Genomic DNA, 21,214 nt, shown 5'->3' with positions numbered 1-21,214 from the left:
TAAATAACATTGTAAATGCTCTTCCAAAGTTATTTGAATTTCGTTTCTCTTGAAGATGTCACTTCTGTTACAGCAATTACAAATTAAATAATTATTATATTATTATTAGTATTGTTATCGCAATGCACATTCGATGATTGATGCCTCACAATCCGCACCAGTTTCAGAAAATATATTTATAAATTTTGAATGTCACAAAGAGCTTTGCTTTTTACCCCCTACATACATTTTATTCTCGTTACTCTTAAGAACGTTTCACCGGAAATAAATAGCCACAGCTCTGTTGCTGGCTCCCGCGTCGAGACTTCTTGCGAGAGATGCGAATAGTGCGGGACAAAAGGCGCCGCGGGCTTAGTCCACCCGCCTCACAGCAGCGTCTTGAGGGAGAGGGTTACACAGGCGCTGGCCCTGTATCTCTATTCACTGGCGGCTGACTTCTTCGAAGAAGGCGTCGAGAAGCTGACAAATGCCTCGATCGTTTTGGCGATGAAATAGAAAAATAAGTTAGACCGTGCTGTACTTTTGGTGATAAAATTATTATGTTACGTAAATTGGTATTTTTTTAAAGCTCATCAGTTGTATAGGATGGCCGGTTAGGGGACTAGGTTCTGGATGTAGTGGTGGCGGTGTCTGTTGCCTCGGAACCTACATCTCCGATGACGTCATGGCGGCCATATTTAACTCAAAATTCCTATAAAAAAGACTCAAAATGACTCAAAATTCCTAGAAATTTCGCTATTTCGAGAGAAAAAAAATTCTCATTATATTAATTCAAAAATTCGAAATTCGAAATGCCTCAAAAGAATTTTGTTTTTGAAAGAACTAAAATTCCCCACTGAGGCTTATATTCCCCATGGGAAGCCTCTGGTGGGTAGCTTTGGCCTTGACCTTGACCGTAAACATGAAATTATAATTTTCAACCACAAATATTTCTGAAAAAAAAAATTAATATAAAATTGCTTACTTCAAATTTTTAGTAACTTAATCGATTTCGGTCCTCGGTTCGATTCCCGGCGAGAGTAAACATGTAATTTATTAATAAAAAAATAAAAAAATAGTTGCAATTTAAATAAAATTATAAAAAAATTCATTGTTTATGTAAAACCTGCAATCTTGGACACTGGGACGATGCATTTTTGTTACGTCCGCCATCTTGAAAATCTGTAATTTTTATACTTATAAAATCAAGAAAAATTTAATTAATAAAATTTTGAGGAATATTTGGCAAAGTTGGGAAAATTTTTAAGTTCATGGTTAAAGGTCAATGTCATCCAATATGGCCGCCGTGAAGTCGCAATCCAAGATGGTGGACATACAATCCCAATCCTCAAGCCTGATGCCTGTCCAGGACAGACAATGTATACCTCTAGTGCTGTATGTGATCCCTCCTCTTGTTTGTTTCAATTTTTTTAAAGATCATACCACGAAGTAATTAAAAATAATTAAATTAAAATTATGAGATTTTTCATATTTCGAAAAAGTCTAATGCTGAGAAAATGTTATAGATTCGTCTATTCTGAAGATGTGAAATTTAAAGAGCATTAAAAAAAGTAGCTAAATAATTAAAAATAGATTTATGTCAAATGTTACATCATGTTTATGAAGTTATTCCTACCTTTATCCTATTAAAAACTAAACCCTGGAGCCGTCGATGATTTAGGCACCGCCTGCGTATTGGTGCTTTATGCAACCCGCAATACTGTACTGTTAAACTCGAAGCCTAACGCCACGAATCCGAGGGCTTTGCTAAGCAAAACAAAAAAATCATTGCACCCAACAGACAAGCAAACAGACAAGAAAGCAAGTTGGAACAGGTCCACGCAGGAGTGGCTGTACGCGCGCCGCGGGTGTTGCAGGGTCGGCAGCTATGGGCGACGCGACTGGAACAGGTCCGCGCAGGAGTGGCTGTACGCGCGCCGCGGGTGTTGCAGGGTTGGCAGCGACGGGCGACGCGACTGGAACAGGTCCGCGCAGGAGTGGCTGTACGCGCGCCGCGGGTGTTGCAGGGTTGGCAGCGACGGGCGACGCGACTGGAACAGGTCCGCGCAGGAGTGGCTGTACGCGCGCCGCGGGTGTTGCAGGGTTGGCAGCGACGGGCGACGCGACTGGAACAGGTCCACGCAGGAGTGGCTGTACGCGCGCCGCGGGTGTTGCAGGGTCGGCAGCTATGGGCGACGCGACTGGAACAGGTCCGCGCAGGAGTGGCTGTACGCGCGCCGCGGGTGTTGCAGGGTCGGCAGCTATGGGCGACGCGACTGTAACAGGTCCACGCAGGAGTGGCTGTACGCGCGCCGCGGGTGTTGCAGGGCTGGCAGCTATGGGCGACGCGACTGTAACAGGTCCACGCAGGAGTGGCTGTACGCGCGCCGCGGGTGTTGCAGGGTCGGCAGCGATGGGCGACGCGCGCGCGGCAGGGGCGGACCCCCAGGACGTGGTGATCTCCGGCATGGCGGGGGTGTTCCCGCAGTGCGACAGCGTGGACGAGCTGGGAGCCCGGCTGCTGGACAACTCCAGCCTCACCGAGGAGGTGGAGGATCGCACCGGCTTCAGAGGTGCCCAGTGGCTGTTTCCACTTCATAACGTCTTATAAACCGATCAACGCCGGCTGCACACACGATTTAGCATGACTCTTTGTCACGTTCCGCATGAGCCGAGCGTGCAAGAACCGGCCAACTATATTATCTTTGAAAGATTTGTGCAATGGGAGTGCATGACTTGATTTAAGCTTTTGGATATACGCCTTTACTAAGCACAAGTATGTATGTCTGTAGAAGAAAACTACAAAAATACCCAAAATACAAAAACAAAAATTAGGCAAAAAAATTGCTGTTGTCAACCGGATATAAACACCACATTATATTCCATAACAGGAATATGGTCAACAAACAAAGAAAAACAAAGAAAAATGGACTAAGAGATCAAAAAAAAATTCCTGTTATGAAATATTATGTGTTCTTTATATCCTGTTGACAAAAGCAATTTTTTTTTGCTTGATTTGTGTTTTTGCATTTTGGGTTTTTTTTTGTTTTCTTCTACAGACATACATGTGCTTAGCAATGGCGTATGTCCAAAAGCTTACATCAAGTCAACCGGCCAACCATTGTGCGAGAAAATATTATTTAATATCAAATAGGTTAAGGCAGGCTGTTTAACTAATTGTTTGTGATTATATTTAAACAAATTATATAAACTAAAAAACTAATAATAATTAATATGTAAAAAGTATGCAATTGTTCATCAATGTTTTCTTATGACGTTATCACGTAAAATTATCGTCCGTAAACCAACTTTACAGACACCCCCCCCCCTTTTTGTTTTCAGAGTTATGTGTTATAAATTAAACTGCCATTTTGCAACAGACGTTTCAATCATGTCATAAATTTCAAAAATGATAACCAGTAAACTAATAGAATAAGTAGGCCTAGTGCCTAGTTGCACACCAAATTTCTAAAAACGTCAAGTGGTACGTAGTTGCTATAACGTTGGGAATCCCTGCCCTAGGCAGGAGATAAAGGTCCAGTGGACCAGCAGCTCTAGCTAACTGCAAAGGATATCTGGGCAAACTGTCTCAAGCTAACAAAAGTTCTAGCTGTATGTTGTTTCTCATCCATATAGATGCTTGCTGCAATCTAGGGCGAAACGTCGGTACAGTCGAAAACGCTCACTCCCACATTCTTTCACCTCCACGGCCTGTCCACAGGAAAAAATTATATGTACTTTTACAAAATATTATTTTGGACACCAGTTGTTAAGGAAATAGTTTGTAATACCACAAGAAAGATATTGTAAATTTGTACAACACAACCTATGACTATTTTTGCATATGTGAAATAAGTTTTCCAAGATAATACTGAGTATTTCTTACAAAAATTGTTACATGATCTGAAGATATCCTAATATTCAACTATGTTTTATTAAGCTTTTTAATGTGCGCAGTTGATACTGGAAAGCTATTAAGGAAACTGTTTACAAATAACTTTCACTATTTGAGGTACTGGGACAACACAAAGCATAAATGCTCGGGTAATAATCCGAACCCAGTATAACAGCGAACAATATTTTAAAGTGCTAGTTATTTTCATGTAAATGTACGAATTTACAAATATATGTATTTTACATGGATAATTTATTCTAGTTACAAAAAAGTACAGGTCACTTTACAAATTTGGTTTGTTCTTTAAATTATTAATGCAATGGAGAGTTTTGATTTTGTATTACATCACAATAATGTTTTAATTTTTTTTGACGTGACAACGTCTAATAAATCGATGAACGCCGGCTGCACGCACGAAAAAGTGTCCCATAACGCACATTGCCCACTACGATGTGTCCCGTTACGCTCATTGTACGCTTACGCCGCATCTCTTTTCCACTCGATTGGAACAACCATTGATTTGACTTTTCAATCATGTTTTCGTCGTTTGAATTATTAATATTATGTAATTTAACGATCGTCCACCGATTTTCAGCACAATCGGTACGGTTATTTAAAAGTAATGTTGAATTTTCAAATACGTTTTTGTACGAACAATGGTGCTTTACAGTTACACATAATAATTAAAATTACACCCGGGATCTTTTACACAATGTTTTAAAACATATAATAACACATTATAAATAAGTTTGGTGTATTTGGGATGCGTATTTGTTATAAAATCGTATTATAAAAACGAAATAATAGATATTATTCCCCTACGGTGCTGTCATCTACGGTAACGGACGCGAACCGAACGAATCGCGCTATCTAACCGCTTCCGCGGAAACCAGGCACTCGTTAATACATATTTTCCTTTGTTTATCGCGAGGGGCGTTATTATTAATGAATTATAAATAAAATTTCGTGCCCGGGGCCACAATTTCATATCTTTTTGAGCACTGGAAGACATAAAATCGTAAAATATTCTCGACGAATTTTAATCTCGGCCCCAGCGCACCACGAGCGTCTGGGTTGGAGATTAAAGCTTAAATTCTTTCTTAAACTTACTAATACTTATTTTATTAACTGCAATGACATTTTTATTAAATTCTACGTTTAATTTCACGACGAACAAACTTCGTCGTTAAATGTGTAATTGCGAAAAAGCGTAAAACATTCTCGGCGATCCTGAAGTTAAATAGCAAACATGTATAAAAGTTACAGTTAAAATAATCTCTTCGTTAAAGTAATAAACATATTTTAATTAATGAGTGCAAATAAAAGTAAATTTATCAATTAAATTGTAGATTTCATTTCACTCCTTCTTTGTATCCATACAAAATAGTGATAATTCAATAAAAATGATTCAATTTTATTCAAAAAAGTATGCAATCATTTCATCAATGTTTTGTTATGACGTTGTCGCATTAAACTATCGTCCGTAAACCGACTTTACAGACAACCAATTTTTTTTCTTTCAGAAAGTAATGGTCTGCCGAAACTTCACGGCGTAGTCCAGGACAAAGACAAGTTCGACACCACTTTCTTCGGCATCTCGCACGCGCAGACGTTCCGCATGGACTCGCTGACCTGGAGGATTCTGGAGAAGACGTACGAGGCCATAGTCGACTCTGGTGACTACCTTCGCGCATTCCTCCCCGCGCTGCCCCTGCCATAGTGAGCATGGTGTCCAGGGCCGGCGCGTCCACACAGGCGAACTAGGCAACCGCCTAGGGCGCCAAGTAGCTGGGGGCGGCGCAGCACGACACACAACACCTCATATCATGTGTTTAACGATTATTGAAACTAGATGAAAATGGATTTTTGTAACAGTTTGGAATGTTTATGTTGATATAAGTAATTATTTAAAGTCCACGGTGACCTGTTTATGATTTGTAATAAGTAAAAAAAAAAAAAAAAAAACACAAGCCTGCTTACATTTGATTGTTGACAAAATCTTAGGCTTATGTGATGTATTTTGAGGCAAGGAAAATTTTTTTGGTGTGTCCGGGGTGGAGGAGGGGGGGGGGACATTAAGTTTTTTCGCCTAGGGCGCCAATTTACCTTGCACCGGCCCTGATGGTGTCACTTCACACCGACGTGGAAGGCAACTGGCAACTGCGTCCCCACCGCGATGTTTTCACCTTCTTAATCTAGGTACAGGCTGGCTGGCAGCCTGGCGCGAAACGACAAAATGTCGCCCCGAACAAACCAGCGCCGCCCCCCCCCCCCCCCAAAAAAAAAACAACAAACAACCACAATGCGGACAGCAATGTGCAAGTGCCCAGCCCCCACATGGTAGACACTTTCTACTCCGGCCAACACTTCTTCCGGAACCATCCTTCTGTTTTCCGAAGCCAAACCTGCTTGCTATTAATGCATGAGTTTCGCACCCTGCAAGAAAGAGCCCGAGGTTATCTTTAAAAGATTTGTGCAATGGGAGTGCATGACTTGATGTAAGTTTTTGGACATACGCTATTGCTAAGAAATGCCGTATGTCCAAAAACTTACATCAAGCCAAAGAGCTCGAGGTTTTAAACCGCGTCTATGCAGGTTTTACCTGGGCCCAACTTATCTAGTTTTAGTCTAGAGTTAACAATGTGGGGAGTTAGTCATGGCGCCAATCGCTGCCATGGCTGGCCAATCCCCTCCTAGCACACGATGCATGCTACCCCTCCTGCATGGTTTAAACCCTGCAGGTCTAGGCGTTTAGGCTTCGGCCTGAGACGCACTTAGAGTCTTTCCTACCTAGACCCCTCCCAAACGAATTTAGTTTTAAACTTAGGTTAGAAAAAAGATAATCACTGCGATGGAGGCGTAGTTATACCCCTGCGTGAGCTACTGTATTTTACTCCTGTGCCCAAGTGAAAATACTATCGAAAGCATGGAGTTAGGAACTATCAGGAGACGGCATGCTGAGAAGTAGCTGAGGATATTTTGTTTTACCTCGCCAGCGCCATGTTTTTCCGCCCAGAACATTGCAGAAATGGTATTTGATAACGTCTGATGGTGTAAGTAAGTGTGAATTAGAATCACCAGCGTCAAACAAAACAAGTCACTTTCATAAAAAAAATATGTGAGCGAGTCCCTCCGTGCTCGCCGATGTTGTGTGAACTTCTAACCTCGGTAATGAGCAAATTCACGTGTTCTCGTGTTCTTCATGTTGCAAATAAATTGTCGTCAAGGAAATTCATTAAAATATTGTTAAAATTCACTAAATAGTTAATGCTTTAAAGTTTACGCACACGTGAGATGTTATACTTACTAAAATATTAACCTGAAATATTTTAAAGCACGTAACACATGTTATAACATTTGGTTTATGTTTAGTTGAAGTTTTTGCTGAAACGAATGAAATAGTTAGTTAATAATTACTACAGACAAACCTTAACTTTATTGAGATGAAACAACATTATTGTATAATATTATTATATTATGTTATTAAAAAAGTAAAAATATAACAGTGACGAGATTCCAACCCCGTCCCTTAAAGTTCACAAGCTCGCGTCATCCCACTGCGCTACCGAGACCCTTCAGATAATTTACATAGAATATTTTATTTTATTTAAAACTTTAGATTTTTTTTACTACGGCTATTTGAATTCACGAAATTTATTTCGGAGTAGTCACCATCATAAAAGTTTCACTCGGCACACCAATGCGTTTGGCGTGTATCCTAACGTTTATGAAAGTAACCACGTACGGGTTTGAGTTGCAATTTTTGCGTCACGTTTCCGTTCATCGACTTCCGCTCCATTCCCCACGGAATGGCTGCTGCCGACTGCCGTGCGCCGAGGGCTGCGATGTTTGCGCATGTTCCCGCGATGCGGCGAGCCAATGCCGCGGGCTGCACCCGGCCGGCAGGCGGAGTCCTGAGAGACTTGAATGTGCGGCAGGAAACAACCCCGCGGCGCTGCGCAACTCCAGGACCGCCATCATCATCGGCTGCTTCGTGAGCGAGTCGGAGTCCTTGTGGCTGGAGCACGGCCAGGCGGAGGGCGGCTTCAGCATCGTGGGGCACAACCGCTCCATGCTGTCCAACCGCGTGTCCTACTGGCTCAACACCAAGGGTGAGCGCGCTGGCTGGCGGCTGCCACGGCTACCAGACCTACCAGACCTACCAGACCTACCAGACCTACCACAGCTACCAGACCTACCAGACCTACCAGACCTACCAGACCTACCAGACCTACCAGACCTACCAGACCTACCAGACCTACCAGACCTACCAGACCTACCAGACCTACCAGACCTACCAGACCTACCAGACCTACCAGACCTACCACAGCTACCACAGCCACCAGACATACCAGACCTACCACAGCTACCAGACCTAACAGACCTACCACAGCCACCAGACCTACCAGACCTACCAGACCTACCACAGCTACCAGACCTACCAGACCTACCAGACCTAGTAGACCTACCAGACCTACCTGACCTACCAGACCTCTAATTTTAATCGAATAAGTGTTCTGCCTGATTTTAAATCATGCAAGGTTGTAAATTATTAATTTTTTTAGTAGAAACTGGGGTGGTTTTATACTGGGGTGGCTAAATACTGAGGTGGCTAAATCCTGAGGTGGCTTAATACTGAGCTGGCTTAATACTGACGTGGATAAATACTGAGGAGATCAAATACTGTGGTGGATAAATACTTGGGTAACTAAATACTAAGGTGGGTAAATACAGGGGTGACTTAATATTGTGATGGCTAAATCTAAAAGGTCTAATACGGGGGGAGTTTAAATACTGGTTTGGGTAAATACTGAGGTGGATAAATACTAGGATGGCTAAATGTGGGAGTGGCTAAATACTAAGGCTGCTTAATACTGGAGTGTCTAAATACTGGTGTGGCTAAATACTGAAGTGTCTTAATACTGTGGAGGCTAGATACTGTGGAGGCTAGATACTGTGGAGGCTAGATACTGTGGAGGCTAAATACTGTCGAGGCTAGATACTGTGGAGGCTAGATACTGTGGAGGCTAGATACTGTGGACGCTAGATACTGTGGAGGCTAGATACTGTGGAGGATAGATACTGTGGAGGCTAGATACTGTCGAGGCTAGATACTGTGGAGGCTAGATACTGTGGAGGCTAGATACTGTGGAGGCTAGATACTGTGGAGGCTAGATACTGTGGAGGCTAGATACTGTGGAGGCTAGATACTGTGGAGGCTAGATACTGTCGAGGCTAGATACTGTGGAGGCTAGATACTGTGGAGGCTAGATACTGTGGAGGCTAGATACTGTGGAGGCTAGATACTGTCGAGGCTAGATACTGTGGAGGCTAGATACTGTGGAGGCTAGATACTGTGGAGGCTAGATACTGTGGAGGCTAGATACTGTGGAGGCTAGATACTGTCGAGGCTAGATACTGTCGAGGCTAGATACTGTGGAGGCTAGATACTGTGGAGGCTAGATACTGTGGAGGCTAGATACTGTGGAGGCTAGATACTGCGGAGGCTAGATACTGCGGAGGCTAGATACTGCGGAGGCTAGATACTGTGAAGGCTAGATACTGTCGAGGCTAGATACTGTGGAGGCTAGATACTGTGGAGGCTAGATACTGTGGAGGCTAGATACTGTGGAGGCTAGATACTGTGGAGGCTAGATACTGTGGAGGCTAGATACTGTGGAGGCTAGATACTGTGGAGGCTAGATACTGTGGAGGCTAGATACTGTGGAGGCTAGATACTGTGGAGGCTAGATACTGTGGAGGCTAGATACTGTGGAGGCTAGATACTGTGGAGGCTAGATACTGTGGAGGCTAGATACTGTGGAGGCTAGATACTGTGGAGGCTAGATACTGTGGAGGCTAGATACTGTCGAGGCTAGATACTGTGGAGGCTAGATACTGTGGAGGCTAAATACTGTGGAGGCTAGATACTGTGGAGGCTAGATACTGTGGAGGCTAGATACTGGGGCGGGCACCCTTGAGTGACAGGCAGGGTGTGTGCAGGCCCGAGCTACGCGAGCTACTCGGAGGAGCTGGCGGGGCTGAGCGGCCTGGCGCAGGCGCACGAGCTCATCAGCTCGGGCGAGTGTGACGCAGCGCTGGTGGGCACCATCGACATGATGACACGCGCCGAGCTGCTGTACGCCTACCACGGCCTCGGTGAGTCCCCCCTCCCGCCAATCACTCCTGCTAGTCTGCATTGCTTAGCTGGGTCATCTTAAAAAATGTTGAATTTCTTTCCTGATAAATTATCCTTGGGTCGGGTTTTTTTTATAAAATCTTACGATCAAAATCCTATAAATCGCGTAAATAAATTCGGCAATAACATATTTTATTTTTTTTACTCATACGAAATAATGAATTGAAATTTATATTGATCAATATTTTAATTCACATGCTCATAAAATTTTTATTTCCCTTTTCCCATTAATGTGCATATTTCTAACATAACACCAGGGCCGCACTATAGCGAAACAAAAATGAAAAACACCACCGCGGGGCCCTGGCTTCTAGTGCCCACCGGGGGGGGGGGGGGGGGAGGGAGGTATCTCCCATCTTCCACTCGAGCGCCCCTAAAACGTAAACACCAATCAAATAACTTATTTTTTTTAGAAATTGATATACACTCAAAATTCAATACATACCATTAGGTTGAACTTGTATTCTTTTATTTGCTGTTCCTGCGCAAGGAAGCTAATCGGAACATTTTGGAATGAACCTTTGACAGCAATTCCTGACAGAAACTCGACGTTAGTGTGTGTGCGCATGCGCCATTCCCTACTTGACGCCGGCGGCGCTCCTAGCGTCAACTGTCGCTTGGTTCAGGTTGCACGGAATATCTTCCAGTCAAATGGGGCGTCCAAAATTGTGGGGGAGGAAAACAAATAATAGCCTTTAAAATATCAACTAAACGAATTTCTGACAGCTTAGAAATTCGTTATTCAAATTATGATTTTTTTGGCTTATAAGAGTAGCAAAGTTTAAAACATTTGCACATCTGATATTAGCACTGAAAAAAGTAATACATTTTTTTTCCGACGTGATAACGTCTGTGCCGGAAATTAAGTATTTCGGCACGTTTTTGTTTTTTGATTTTATTATAATTTTAAATTATTTTTGGAAATTTTATTTTCCATATAATTTGGTTACAAAAGGGTGATTTACACTTTGTTAGGCTGTGTACTCTACTTAGTTCAACTTTGCTGCAGTGGCCCGAGGCACCTTTTCTCAGGGGCCAATCTGATCTTTCGCAAGTCTAAAGACGTCGTGAGCAGCCCAGAAGACATTTCTCCCGCTCGCAGTCACGTCCGTGGTCTGTAATATTAATTCCCTACATGACTAAATTTGCATAGAGCAGCTTCTGGCTTGCAAGCTCTATTTCTAAGAAGCTTGCTGAGCCCAGCGAGTCTCGGCACGACCGAGTATCTCGTGGACCCTCTTTCCCAGCCTCGTGGCGTTTTTTGTCCACCCTCACCCCTCATTCTCCCCCCCCCCCTTTTGGTTCTCAGCATTTAGCCCAGGATCATTGCCCTGACGTGAACTCTCCAGGCAGTGGCCTACTTCAAGAACGATTTGCCACAGAAAATATGTGCAAATATGGACCACACACGACATCTAGTGGTACAAATAGTAACTTCTGCACTTGTCGCCAGGGAGTGGAGCTAACGCCCGCGACACCTGGTGGCGACATTGCTAACCTCCCTCCAGATTCTCCTCTTGGCCGCCACAACGCACTACTCATCCCTCCCATAAGAGACAGCTTGTCATAATCGACTTTGGAAGCAGTCGCGGTGCGATTGCGACCTTAGCGCGCGGCGAGCGCCTTTTCCGTCTGCTTAGCCCTTCTGAGATCTTCGTATAACTTCAGAACCTTTCGGTCCGGACGCCAAAGTCTCCCCCCCCCCCCACCTTTTGATTGAGTTATTCCTTTTAATTAAGAGATGTGGCCCCTCCGGGGACACTTCGCGTCGCGATTCCAGACGGACTGCATTAGATTATCGGTGGACCGACGAGACGCACAGCACGACTTCTGTCTGGCCGTAACCGAAGAAGTAGTCAGTTAGAAAAGGGATGCTATCCCTATAAATTCCTTTAAGTAGTTAAGTCCGTCTGTACACAGCATAGTAGTTAATTTTTTAATTAATTTTTTTTTGAAAGTATGTAAACGCCCGCGACTCTCGCGATTCCGCATTATTCAGATCCGGACATGCTACGCTTCGAGCTCTAGAAGCTACTTTCCCTGTCTGGTGAGTTCCTATCAGTTTTATTCCCCGAACTCCTCTTATCATTCTGCAGGCATTTTCTGCCCAGTTTGGTAACTGTCTGTGTACCAGTTCTGATCATGTTTGATTCGGACTGTTCACAGACAGGTCCAAGAGCCGGAGGTGGGCCTAGCCGCATTTCCGCACACTCCCTCTCTAACAAACAGGTGCCCTGACGCCATGTTGACTGCTGGACTCCGGCCAGCGAACTTCCGACCTCCGGTCCTACAATATTTATGAACCTTTGGAATATCTTTTAAATTACTACTGAACCAGCGAAGGGAATACTAGGCCAAAACAAGAACGAAACACGGTCTTACGCCCTTCCTGATTCACGTACTATTATAGTGATGAGCCTCAAATGACTCAAGCTAGTTCATAGTTGCTTGTAAAGAAACAAAGAGGTATCCATGCAAATAACTTTATATTTTCTAATAACAAGTCATAACACATGCACATAGAGCACATCTGCACAGCAGACACAAAGCAAATCGTACGTACAATTCAAATATCTGCCCTGGATATTACGAACGTGACTAATAACAATATTAAGAGCTGCAGACATTACAATCCCAAATGATTAATAAACAATTAAGAGTTTCAGAAATTACAGTAATGATTACTAAACCATGAGACCTCATTAAATACAGGAAATACAAATCATAAATATAGAATGAAAATAATGCAGATATTAATGATTCATGCTAGGCCAGAGCCTTGCGTCAATGACCCACACAGTTAATTTACAGGTCCCCTATAGACAGCGCATGTCGAGTCCCACTGAACAATTTAAAATGACAGGCCTCTAAGACCTCGCAGCAACTAAGTCAAAATGAAAGCTAGCCTTTCCGGCAACGGACAACTAAGCAGGTGGAGGTTTTTGCATAACTAACCGAAGACTGAAGAAACATGGCCCAGACAGACATTAATTCGAAATGGAATTTAGAAGGACGGTGCCAAACGAAAATTCGGAATAAGGCCGCAATCTATTAAGTCAACTTATATGGCACGCCGTCCTCGTGCCCACAGTCCAAAAGGGATCCCCTGCTGCTACCTCCACATGTTGGTCCGTTCCCCACTCGCTCAAGAAGACCCCCATACCTCTCAAGCTTCACGTTTACAGCTCGGCGAACTAACAGCGCAGGCGCGGAGGGGAAACGTTGCCACGCAACCAAGACACTACACCAGGGGAAGGGGGAACAAGGAGGGAAAAGGAGGAGGGGAAACATCTCAGTCGAGGCGGATCTCTAAAGCATTATCGGCACGCCGTTGATATCTTTCCTTGGCGACGCCGGCACCGGCTCACTATGTTTGAAGAGATAAGAACTATATAAAACTTTCGTTTTGGTCTTTAAGCGCTTACATTGGGATTGTTTGTACATCTTTGTACTTTTTTATTGAATTTGTTCATTTATATTAAATGAAACCTTTAATAATCTAATTAGGGCTGGCCCGTAATTTTTAATATATCCAAGAGCTTTTTTTAATGATGTAATTGAAATTATATTTTAAGTCATTTTAATACCTCTGATATATTTGTCTCTCATTCAACTGTTATAAGTTTCATCATTTAAATAAATATAGAGTAATTATGTTCAGACGGAATCACACATTGTTTCTGTTCATTCCTCATGTCCTTGTGAAACTAAAAGGTCCACTGTTACAGCAGTGTGTAATGTCAATGGTAATATTTATGATTTAATTTAATCTTATTAACCTACACTGCCCTCAACGTAACAAAAATGGTAGCAGAGCATGGTTTCGATCCACAGACCTCTGGGTTATGGGCCCAGCATGCTTCCAAATCGCTTATAAATCGATGAACGCCGGCTGCACGCACGAAAAAGCATTACTCATTGTCATGTTCTGCCTGAGCCGAGCGTGCAAGAACCGGCCAACCACTGTGCGAGAAAATCTTCTATAATATCAAACAGGTTAATGCAGGGCTTTTTAAAAGCAGCAATCTAAAAAAATTGATTTATTTGTCCAATTTCGTCATTACAAATTAACAATTTATTGACATTGATTTGATTTCAGTTTATTTCCATAACTAATTGTTCGTGATTATATTAAAACAAATTATTTAAATGAAATTTGCAAAAACTGTAAATAACATTTGAAAATTAAAAAGTATGCAATTTTTCATCAATGTTAACTTATGACGTTATCACGTAAAATTATCGTCCGTAAACAGTCTTTATGGACAACCCCCTTTTTTTACAAAAGAAAAAGAAATAGAACCCACTCGAACATCGAGGCGTGTATTGCTACTACCCTCCCACAGTTGTAAGCAAGGGGGAAGGTGGTCTGGTGACTGGACACTGACCCCAGGGAAAGAGAGCCTGCGCAGCAACGCCTGCGTGGTGCTGTACCTGCAGCGAGCCAGAGACGCCAAGCGCGTGTACGCCACAGTGGCGCACGCCGACTACGACTACTGTGGCAGCCGCGATTCGGGGCTGGTGCGGCCCTCCAGCCAGCACATTGAGGGTCTGCTGCGCCGCTTCTACCAGCGCTGCCCCGTGCAGCCCGCCCAGCTCGGCTACCTGGAGCTCAGCTGCTGCGGCATCAAGGTGCGCTCTCTCACCTCGTCCCACCCCGTGTCATCTCGTCCTACTTCTCCCACCTCGTGTCACCTCGTCCCACCCCGTCCCACCTCATGTCACCTCGTCCCACCCCGTCCCACCTCGTGTCACCTCGTCCCACCCCGTCCCACCTCGTGTCACCTCGTCCTTCTTCGTCCTTCTTCGTACCACCTCGTGTTACCTCCTCTCACCTCATGTAACCCTTTTAGGTGCTGACTGGCGGCGGAGTGAGTGGTCAGTGTAACCACTCACCACCAGGAGGCGCTTGCGTCCCTGGTCAAATATTCCAGATCTACCCCCGCATGGTAGATTCTTTTCTACTCTGTCCAACTCTTCATCCAGACCATTCTCTTCTGTCTTCTGTAAATTCCTACACATAATGCATGCCAATTTGCATCCCGCATGAATGCGCCGAGGGTTTTTACCTGTGTCTATGCAGGTTTTACACTGGGCCCAACCTATCTCTTGTTATAGTCTAGATTTACGAGTGAGGGGAGTTGGTCATGGCCACAATCGTTGCTATGGCTGGCCAATCCCCTCCTGGCACATGATGCATGCGACCCTCTCGCTGCATGGCTAATCCCAGCATGACTAGGCGTATAGGCTTCGGCCTGAGACACACCTAGGTCCCTCCCTAACCAGGACACCTCCAAAATACACTTAGTTTTAGTTAGGTTAGAAAAAAAATCGCCCCACCTCGTATCACCTCGCCCCACCTCATGTCACCTCGTCCCACCGTGTCCCACCTCGTGTCACCCCATCGCAATGAAGTTGCTGCTTCAAACAACTGTGCTTCAAAGTTAGGATTTAACTGAAAGAGACAACAAAATATTAACTTTTTCATAGTTTTAAAAACCTTTAGCCACAATATTTTTATAATTTTTATTTATTAGATCTAACTTTGGTGGTAAAACTACAAGAGTCCAAGCATTAATGAGCATAAGGAAAGTGGATTGAATTTATTTAATTATTCTAATTTGACTGCATTTAATCTAATTGCGCTTGATAAGTCACGAATCAAATAACCATTTCTGTTTACATATTTAACTGCCAAAGTAGCATTTGAAACAATTTGGGGAAGAAGAACAAAAGGTTCAGAGGATTGAAAGTGACCAGACTAAAATACTATTACCGTTATTATAAAATATGTTTATGTGAATTATTTCAATATTAAAATCCTAAAAAAATTACTGTGTATAATTACACTTCGTAATAGTCATGGATTAATTTGTTATAATAAAATTGATATGTCTATGAGAGTCACTTTTATATAGTTGAAATTTATCTTCAGTTTCCCCCATAAATATTTAACGAAAGTAGTCAAACCTCTTTAGTCTCAGTATTATTATATACACATATTTTTAAATATAACACAAAAAATAAAAGAACCAACATAATGGATGAGGTCTTGCATTAAAAATTTAAAATATATGACATGGTTATTGATGAAACCATGACTGGGTGATTTATGTAGAGGTTGGCAACAGTGCAGGGAATGACTTGTCCGTGACTGGGTGATGTATGTGGAGGTTGGAAACAGTGCGGGGAATGACTTGTCCGTGGCTGGGTAATGTATGTGGAGGTTGGCAACAGTGCGGGGAATGACTTGTCCGTGGCTGGGTGATGTATGTGGAGGTTGGCAACAGTGCGGGGAATGACTGGTCCGTGGCTATGTGATGTATGTGGAGGTTGGCAACAGTGCGGCGAATGACTTGTACGTGGCTGGGTGATGTATGTGGACGTTGGCAACAGTGCGGGGAATGACTTGTCCGTGGCTGGGTGATGTATGTGGAGGTTGGCAACAGTGCGGGGAATGACTTCTCCGTGGCTGGGTGATATATGTTGAGGTTGTCAACAGGCGCACGAAGAGGCGGAGGCGAGGGCCGTGGACGCAGTGCTCCTGGGCCAGAGGAGCGCCCCGCTCCTTGCAGGGTGCGTCAAGTCCAACATGGGCAACTCCAACGTCTCCGCCGCCATGTGCGCCATAGCCAAAATCCTGGTGGCCATGGAGAAGCGCGTCATCCCAGCGACCCTGGAGTACCGGCCGTCCTCTCCGCTGGCCGAGAGCCGGCTGCAGGTACCGCACCCGTCCTGACTGATCCCCGTCCTGACTGAACCCCCGTCCTAACTGAACCCCTGTCATGACTGAACCCCCGTCCTTTCTGAACCCCCGTCCTGACTGAATCCCCGTCCTGACTGAACACCCGCCCCCACTGAAGAGTGGCTGACGTGCAGGTGGTGACCGCGAACACCCACCCCACACTGAACACCAGTCCTTACTGAACCCCCGTCCTTAATGAACCCCCGTCCTAAGTGAATCCCCGTCCTGACTGATACCCCGTCCTGACTGAACCACCGTCCTGACTTAACCCCTGTCCTGACTTAACCCCCGTCCTGACTTAACCCCCATCTTGTTTGAACCCCAGTCCTGACATAACCACCATCCTCACTGAAACCCCGTCCTGACTGAACCATCGTCCTGACTGAACCCCCATATTGACTGAACCCCCGTCCTGACTCTACACCCTTCCTGACTGAACCCCTGTCCTGACACAACACCTGTCCTGACTGAACCCCCGTCCTGACTGAACCCCCATCCTGTCTGAACCCCAGTCCTGACTTAACCACCATTCTCACTGAAACCCCGTCCTGACTGAACACCCGACCTGACTGAACCATCGTCCTGACTGAACCCCCATCATGACTGAACCCCCATCCTGACTAACTCCCCGTCCTGACTGAACCATCCTCCTGACTGAACCCCCGTCCTGACTGAACCCCCATCATGACTGAACCCCCGAACTGACTGAACCCCCGTCCTGACTGAACCCCCGTCCCGACTGAACCCCCATCATGACTGAACCCCCGTCCTGACTAACCCCCCGTCCTGACTGAACCATCGTCCTGACTGAACACCCATCATGACTGAACACCCGACCTGACTGAACCCCCATCCTGACTGAACCCCCGTCCCGACTAAACCACCATCATGACTGAACCCCCGTCCTGACTAACCCCCCTACCTGACTGAACCATCGTCCTGACTGAACCCTCATCATGACTGAACACCTGTCCTGACTAACCCCCCGTCCCGAATGAACCGTCGTCCTGACTGAACTCCCATCATGACTGAACACCCGACCTGACTGAACCCCCGTCTTAACTGAACCCCCGTCCCGACTGAACCCCCATCATGACTGAACCCCCGTCCTGACTAACCCCCCGTCCTGACTGAACCATCGTCCTGACTGAACCCCCATCATGACTGAATCCCCGCCCTGACTAACCCCCCGTCCTGACTGAACCATCGTCCTGACTGAACCCCCATCATGACTGAACACCCGACCTGACTGAACCCCCGTCCTGACTGAACCCCCGTTCCGACTGAACCCCCATCATGACTGAACCCCCGTCCTGACTAACCCCCCGTCCTGACTAACCCCCCGTCCTAACTGAACCCCCGTCCCGACTGAACCCCCATCATGACTGAACCCCCGACCTGACTGAACCCCCATCCTGACTGAACCCCCGTCCCGACTGAACACCCGACCTGACTGAACACCCGCCCCCACTGAAGAGTGTCTGACGAGCAGGTGGTGACCGCGAGTACCCACCCCACACTGAATACCCGTCCTGACTGAACCCCCGTCCTGACTGAACCATCGTCCTGACTGAACCCCCATCATGACTGAACACCCGACCTGACTGAACCCCCGTCCTGACTGAACCATCGTCCTGACTGAACCCCCATCATGACTGAACACCCGACCTGACTGAACACCCGCCCCCACTGAAGAGTGTCTGACGAGCAGGTGGTGACCGCGAGTACCCACCCCACACTGAATACCCGTCCTGACTGAACCATCGTCCTGACTGAACCCCCATCATGACTGAACACCCGACCTGACTGAACACCCGCCCCCACTGAAGAGTGTCTGACGAGCAGAGGGTGACCGCGAGTACCCACCCCACACTGAATACCCGTCCTGACTGAACCCCCGTCCTGACTGAACCATCGTCCTGACTGAACCCCCATCATGACTGAACACCCGACCTGACTGAACACCCGCCCCCACTGAAGAGTGTCTGACGAGCAGGTGGTGACCGCGAGTACCCACCCCACACTGAATACCCGTCCTGACTGAACCCCCGTCCTGACTAAACCATCGTCCTGACTGAACCCCCATCATGACTGAACACCCGACCTGACTGAACCCCCGTCCTGACTGAACCATTTTCCTGACTGAACCCCCATCATGACTGAACACCCGACCTGACTGAACACCCGCCCCCACTGAAGAGTGTCTGACGAGCAGGTGGTGACCGCGAGTACCCACCCCACACTGAATACCCGTCCTGACTGAACCCCCGTCCTGACTGAACCATCGTCCTGACTGAACCCCCATCATGACTGAACACCCGACATGACTGAACCCCCGTCCTGACTGAACCATCGTCCTGACTGAACCCCCATCATGACTGAACACCCGACCTGACTGAACACCCGCCCCCACTGAAGAGTGTCTGACGAGCAGAGGGTGACCGCGAGTACCCACCCCACACTGAACTACCGTCCTGACTGAACCCCCGTCCTGACTGAACCATCGTCCTGACTGAACCCCCAACATGACTGAACACCCGACATGACTGAACACCCGACCTGACTGAACCCCCGTCCCCACTGAAGAGTGTCTGACGAGCAGGTGGTGACCGCGAGTACCCACCCCACACTGAGTACCCGTCCTGACTGAACCCCCGTCCTGACTGAACCATCGTCCTGACTGAACACCCATCATGACTGAACACCCGACCTGACTGAACCCCCGTCCTGACTGAACCATCGTCCTGACTGAACCCTCATCATGACTGAACACCCGACCTGACTGAACACCCGCCCCCACTGAAGAGTGTCTGACGAGCAGGTGGTGACCGCGAGTACCCACCCCACACTGAATACCCGTCCTGACTGAACCCCCGTCCTGACTGAACCATCGTCCTGACTGAACCCCCATCATGACTGAACACCCGACCTGACTGAACCCCCGTCCTGACTGAACCATCGTCCTGACTGAACCCCCATCATGACTGATCACCCGACCTGACTGAACACCCGCCCCCACTGAAGAGTGTCTGACGAGCAGAGGGTGACCGCGAGTACCCACCCCACACTGAACTACCGTCCTGACTGAACCCCCGTCCTGACTGAACCATCGTCCTGACTGAACCCCCATTATACTGAACCCCCGTCCTGACTAACCCCCCGTCCTGGCTGAACCATCGTCCTGACTGAACCCCCATCATGACTGAACACCCGACCTGACTGAACACCCGCCCCCACTGAAGAGTGTCTGACGAGCAGAGGGTGACCGCGAGTACCCACCCCACACTGAACACCCGTCCTGACTGAACCCCCGTCCTGACTGAACCATCGTCCTGACTGAACCCCCATCATGACTGAACACCCGACCTGACTGAACACCCGCCCCCACTGAAGAGTGTCTGACGAGCAGGTGGTGACCGCGAGTACCCACCCCACACTGAATACCCGTCCTGACTGAACCCCCGTCCTGACTGAATCATCGTCCTGACTGAACCCCCATCATGACTGAACACCCGACCTGACTGAACCCCCGTCCTGACTGAACCATCGTCCTGACTGAACCCCCATCATGACTGAACACCCGACCTGACTGAACACCCGCCCCCACTGAAGAGTGTCTGACGAGCAGGTGGTGACCGCGAGTACCCACCCCACACTGAATACCCGTCCTGACTGAACACCCGTCCTGACTGAACCATCGTCCTGACTGAACACCCGCCCCCACTGAAGAGTGTCTGACGAGCAGAGGGTGACCGCGAGTACCCACCCCACACTGAACTACCGTCCTGACTGAACCCCCGTCCTGACTGAACCATCGTCCTGACTGAACCCCCATCATGACTGAACACCCGACATGACTGAACACCCGACCTGACTGAACCCCCGTCCCCACTGAAGAGTGTCTGACGAGCAGGTGGTGACCGCGAGTACCCACCCCACACTGAATACCCGTCCTGACTGAACCCCCGTCCTGACTGAACCATCGTCCTGACTGAACCCCCATCATGACTGAACACCTGACCTGACTGAACACCCGCCCCCACTGAAGAGTGTCTGACGAGCAGAGGGTGACCGCGAGTACCCACCCTACACTGAACTACCGTCCTGACTGAACCCCCGTCCTGACTGAACCATCGTCCTGACTGAACCCCCATCATGACTGAACACCCGACATGACTGAACACCCGACCTGACTGAACCCCCGTCCCCACTGAAGAGTGTCTGACGAGCAGGTGGTGACCGCGAGTACCCACCCCACACTGAATACCCGTCCTGACTGAACCCCCGTTTTGACTGAACCATCGTCCTGACTGAACCCCCATCATGACTGAACACCCGACCTGACTAAACACCCGCCCCCACTGAAGAGTGTCTGACGAGCAGGTGGTGACCGCGA

At 46.8% G+C, this 21,214-nt stretch overlaps 1 protein-coding gene across 1 annotated transcript in view; it reads left to right on the top strand.

The window, feature by feature from the left end:
• The window catches only part of LOC134540181 (fatty acid synthase-like), a 109,956-nt gene that overhangs the window by 1,259 nt on the left and 87,483 nt on the right, over nucleotides 1–21,214 (top strand). The window contains exons 2-7 of the mRNA XM_063382744.1: nucleotides 2,382–2,552; nucleotides 5,398–5,550; nucleotides 7,813–7,986; nucleotides 9,878–10,033; nucleotides 14,467–14,705; nucleotides 16,576–16,794. Of these exons, the coding sequence (XP_063238814.1) occupies nucleotides 2,393–2,552; nucleotides 5,398–5,550; nucleotides 7,813–7,986; nucleotides 9,878–10,033; nucleotides 14,467–14,705; nucleotides 16,576–16,794 (1,101 nt within the window). The 5' untranslated portion in view covers nucleotides 2,382–2,392. The remainder of the gene's footprint in view (nucleotides 1–2,381; nucleotides 2,553–5,397; nucleotides 5,551–7,812; nucleotides 7,987–9,877; nucleotides 10,034–14,466; nucleotides 14,706–16,575; nucleotides 16,795–21,214) is intronic.

Source organism: Bacillus rossius, chromosome 16 (assembly GCF_032445375.1).
Source record: "Bacillus rossius redtenbacheri isolate Brsri chromosome 16, Brsri_v3, whole genome shotgun sequence".
In the NCBI taxonomy this organism is placed as follows: Eukaryota; Metazoa; Arthropoda; class Insecta; order Phasmatodea; family Bacillidae; genus Bacillus; species Bacillus rossius.
The sequence above is the reverse complement of the archived record's forward strand: the minus strand, read 5'-3'. Positions and strand labels throughout refer to the sequence as shown.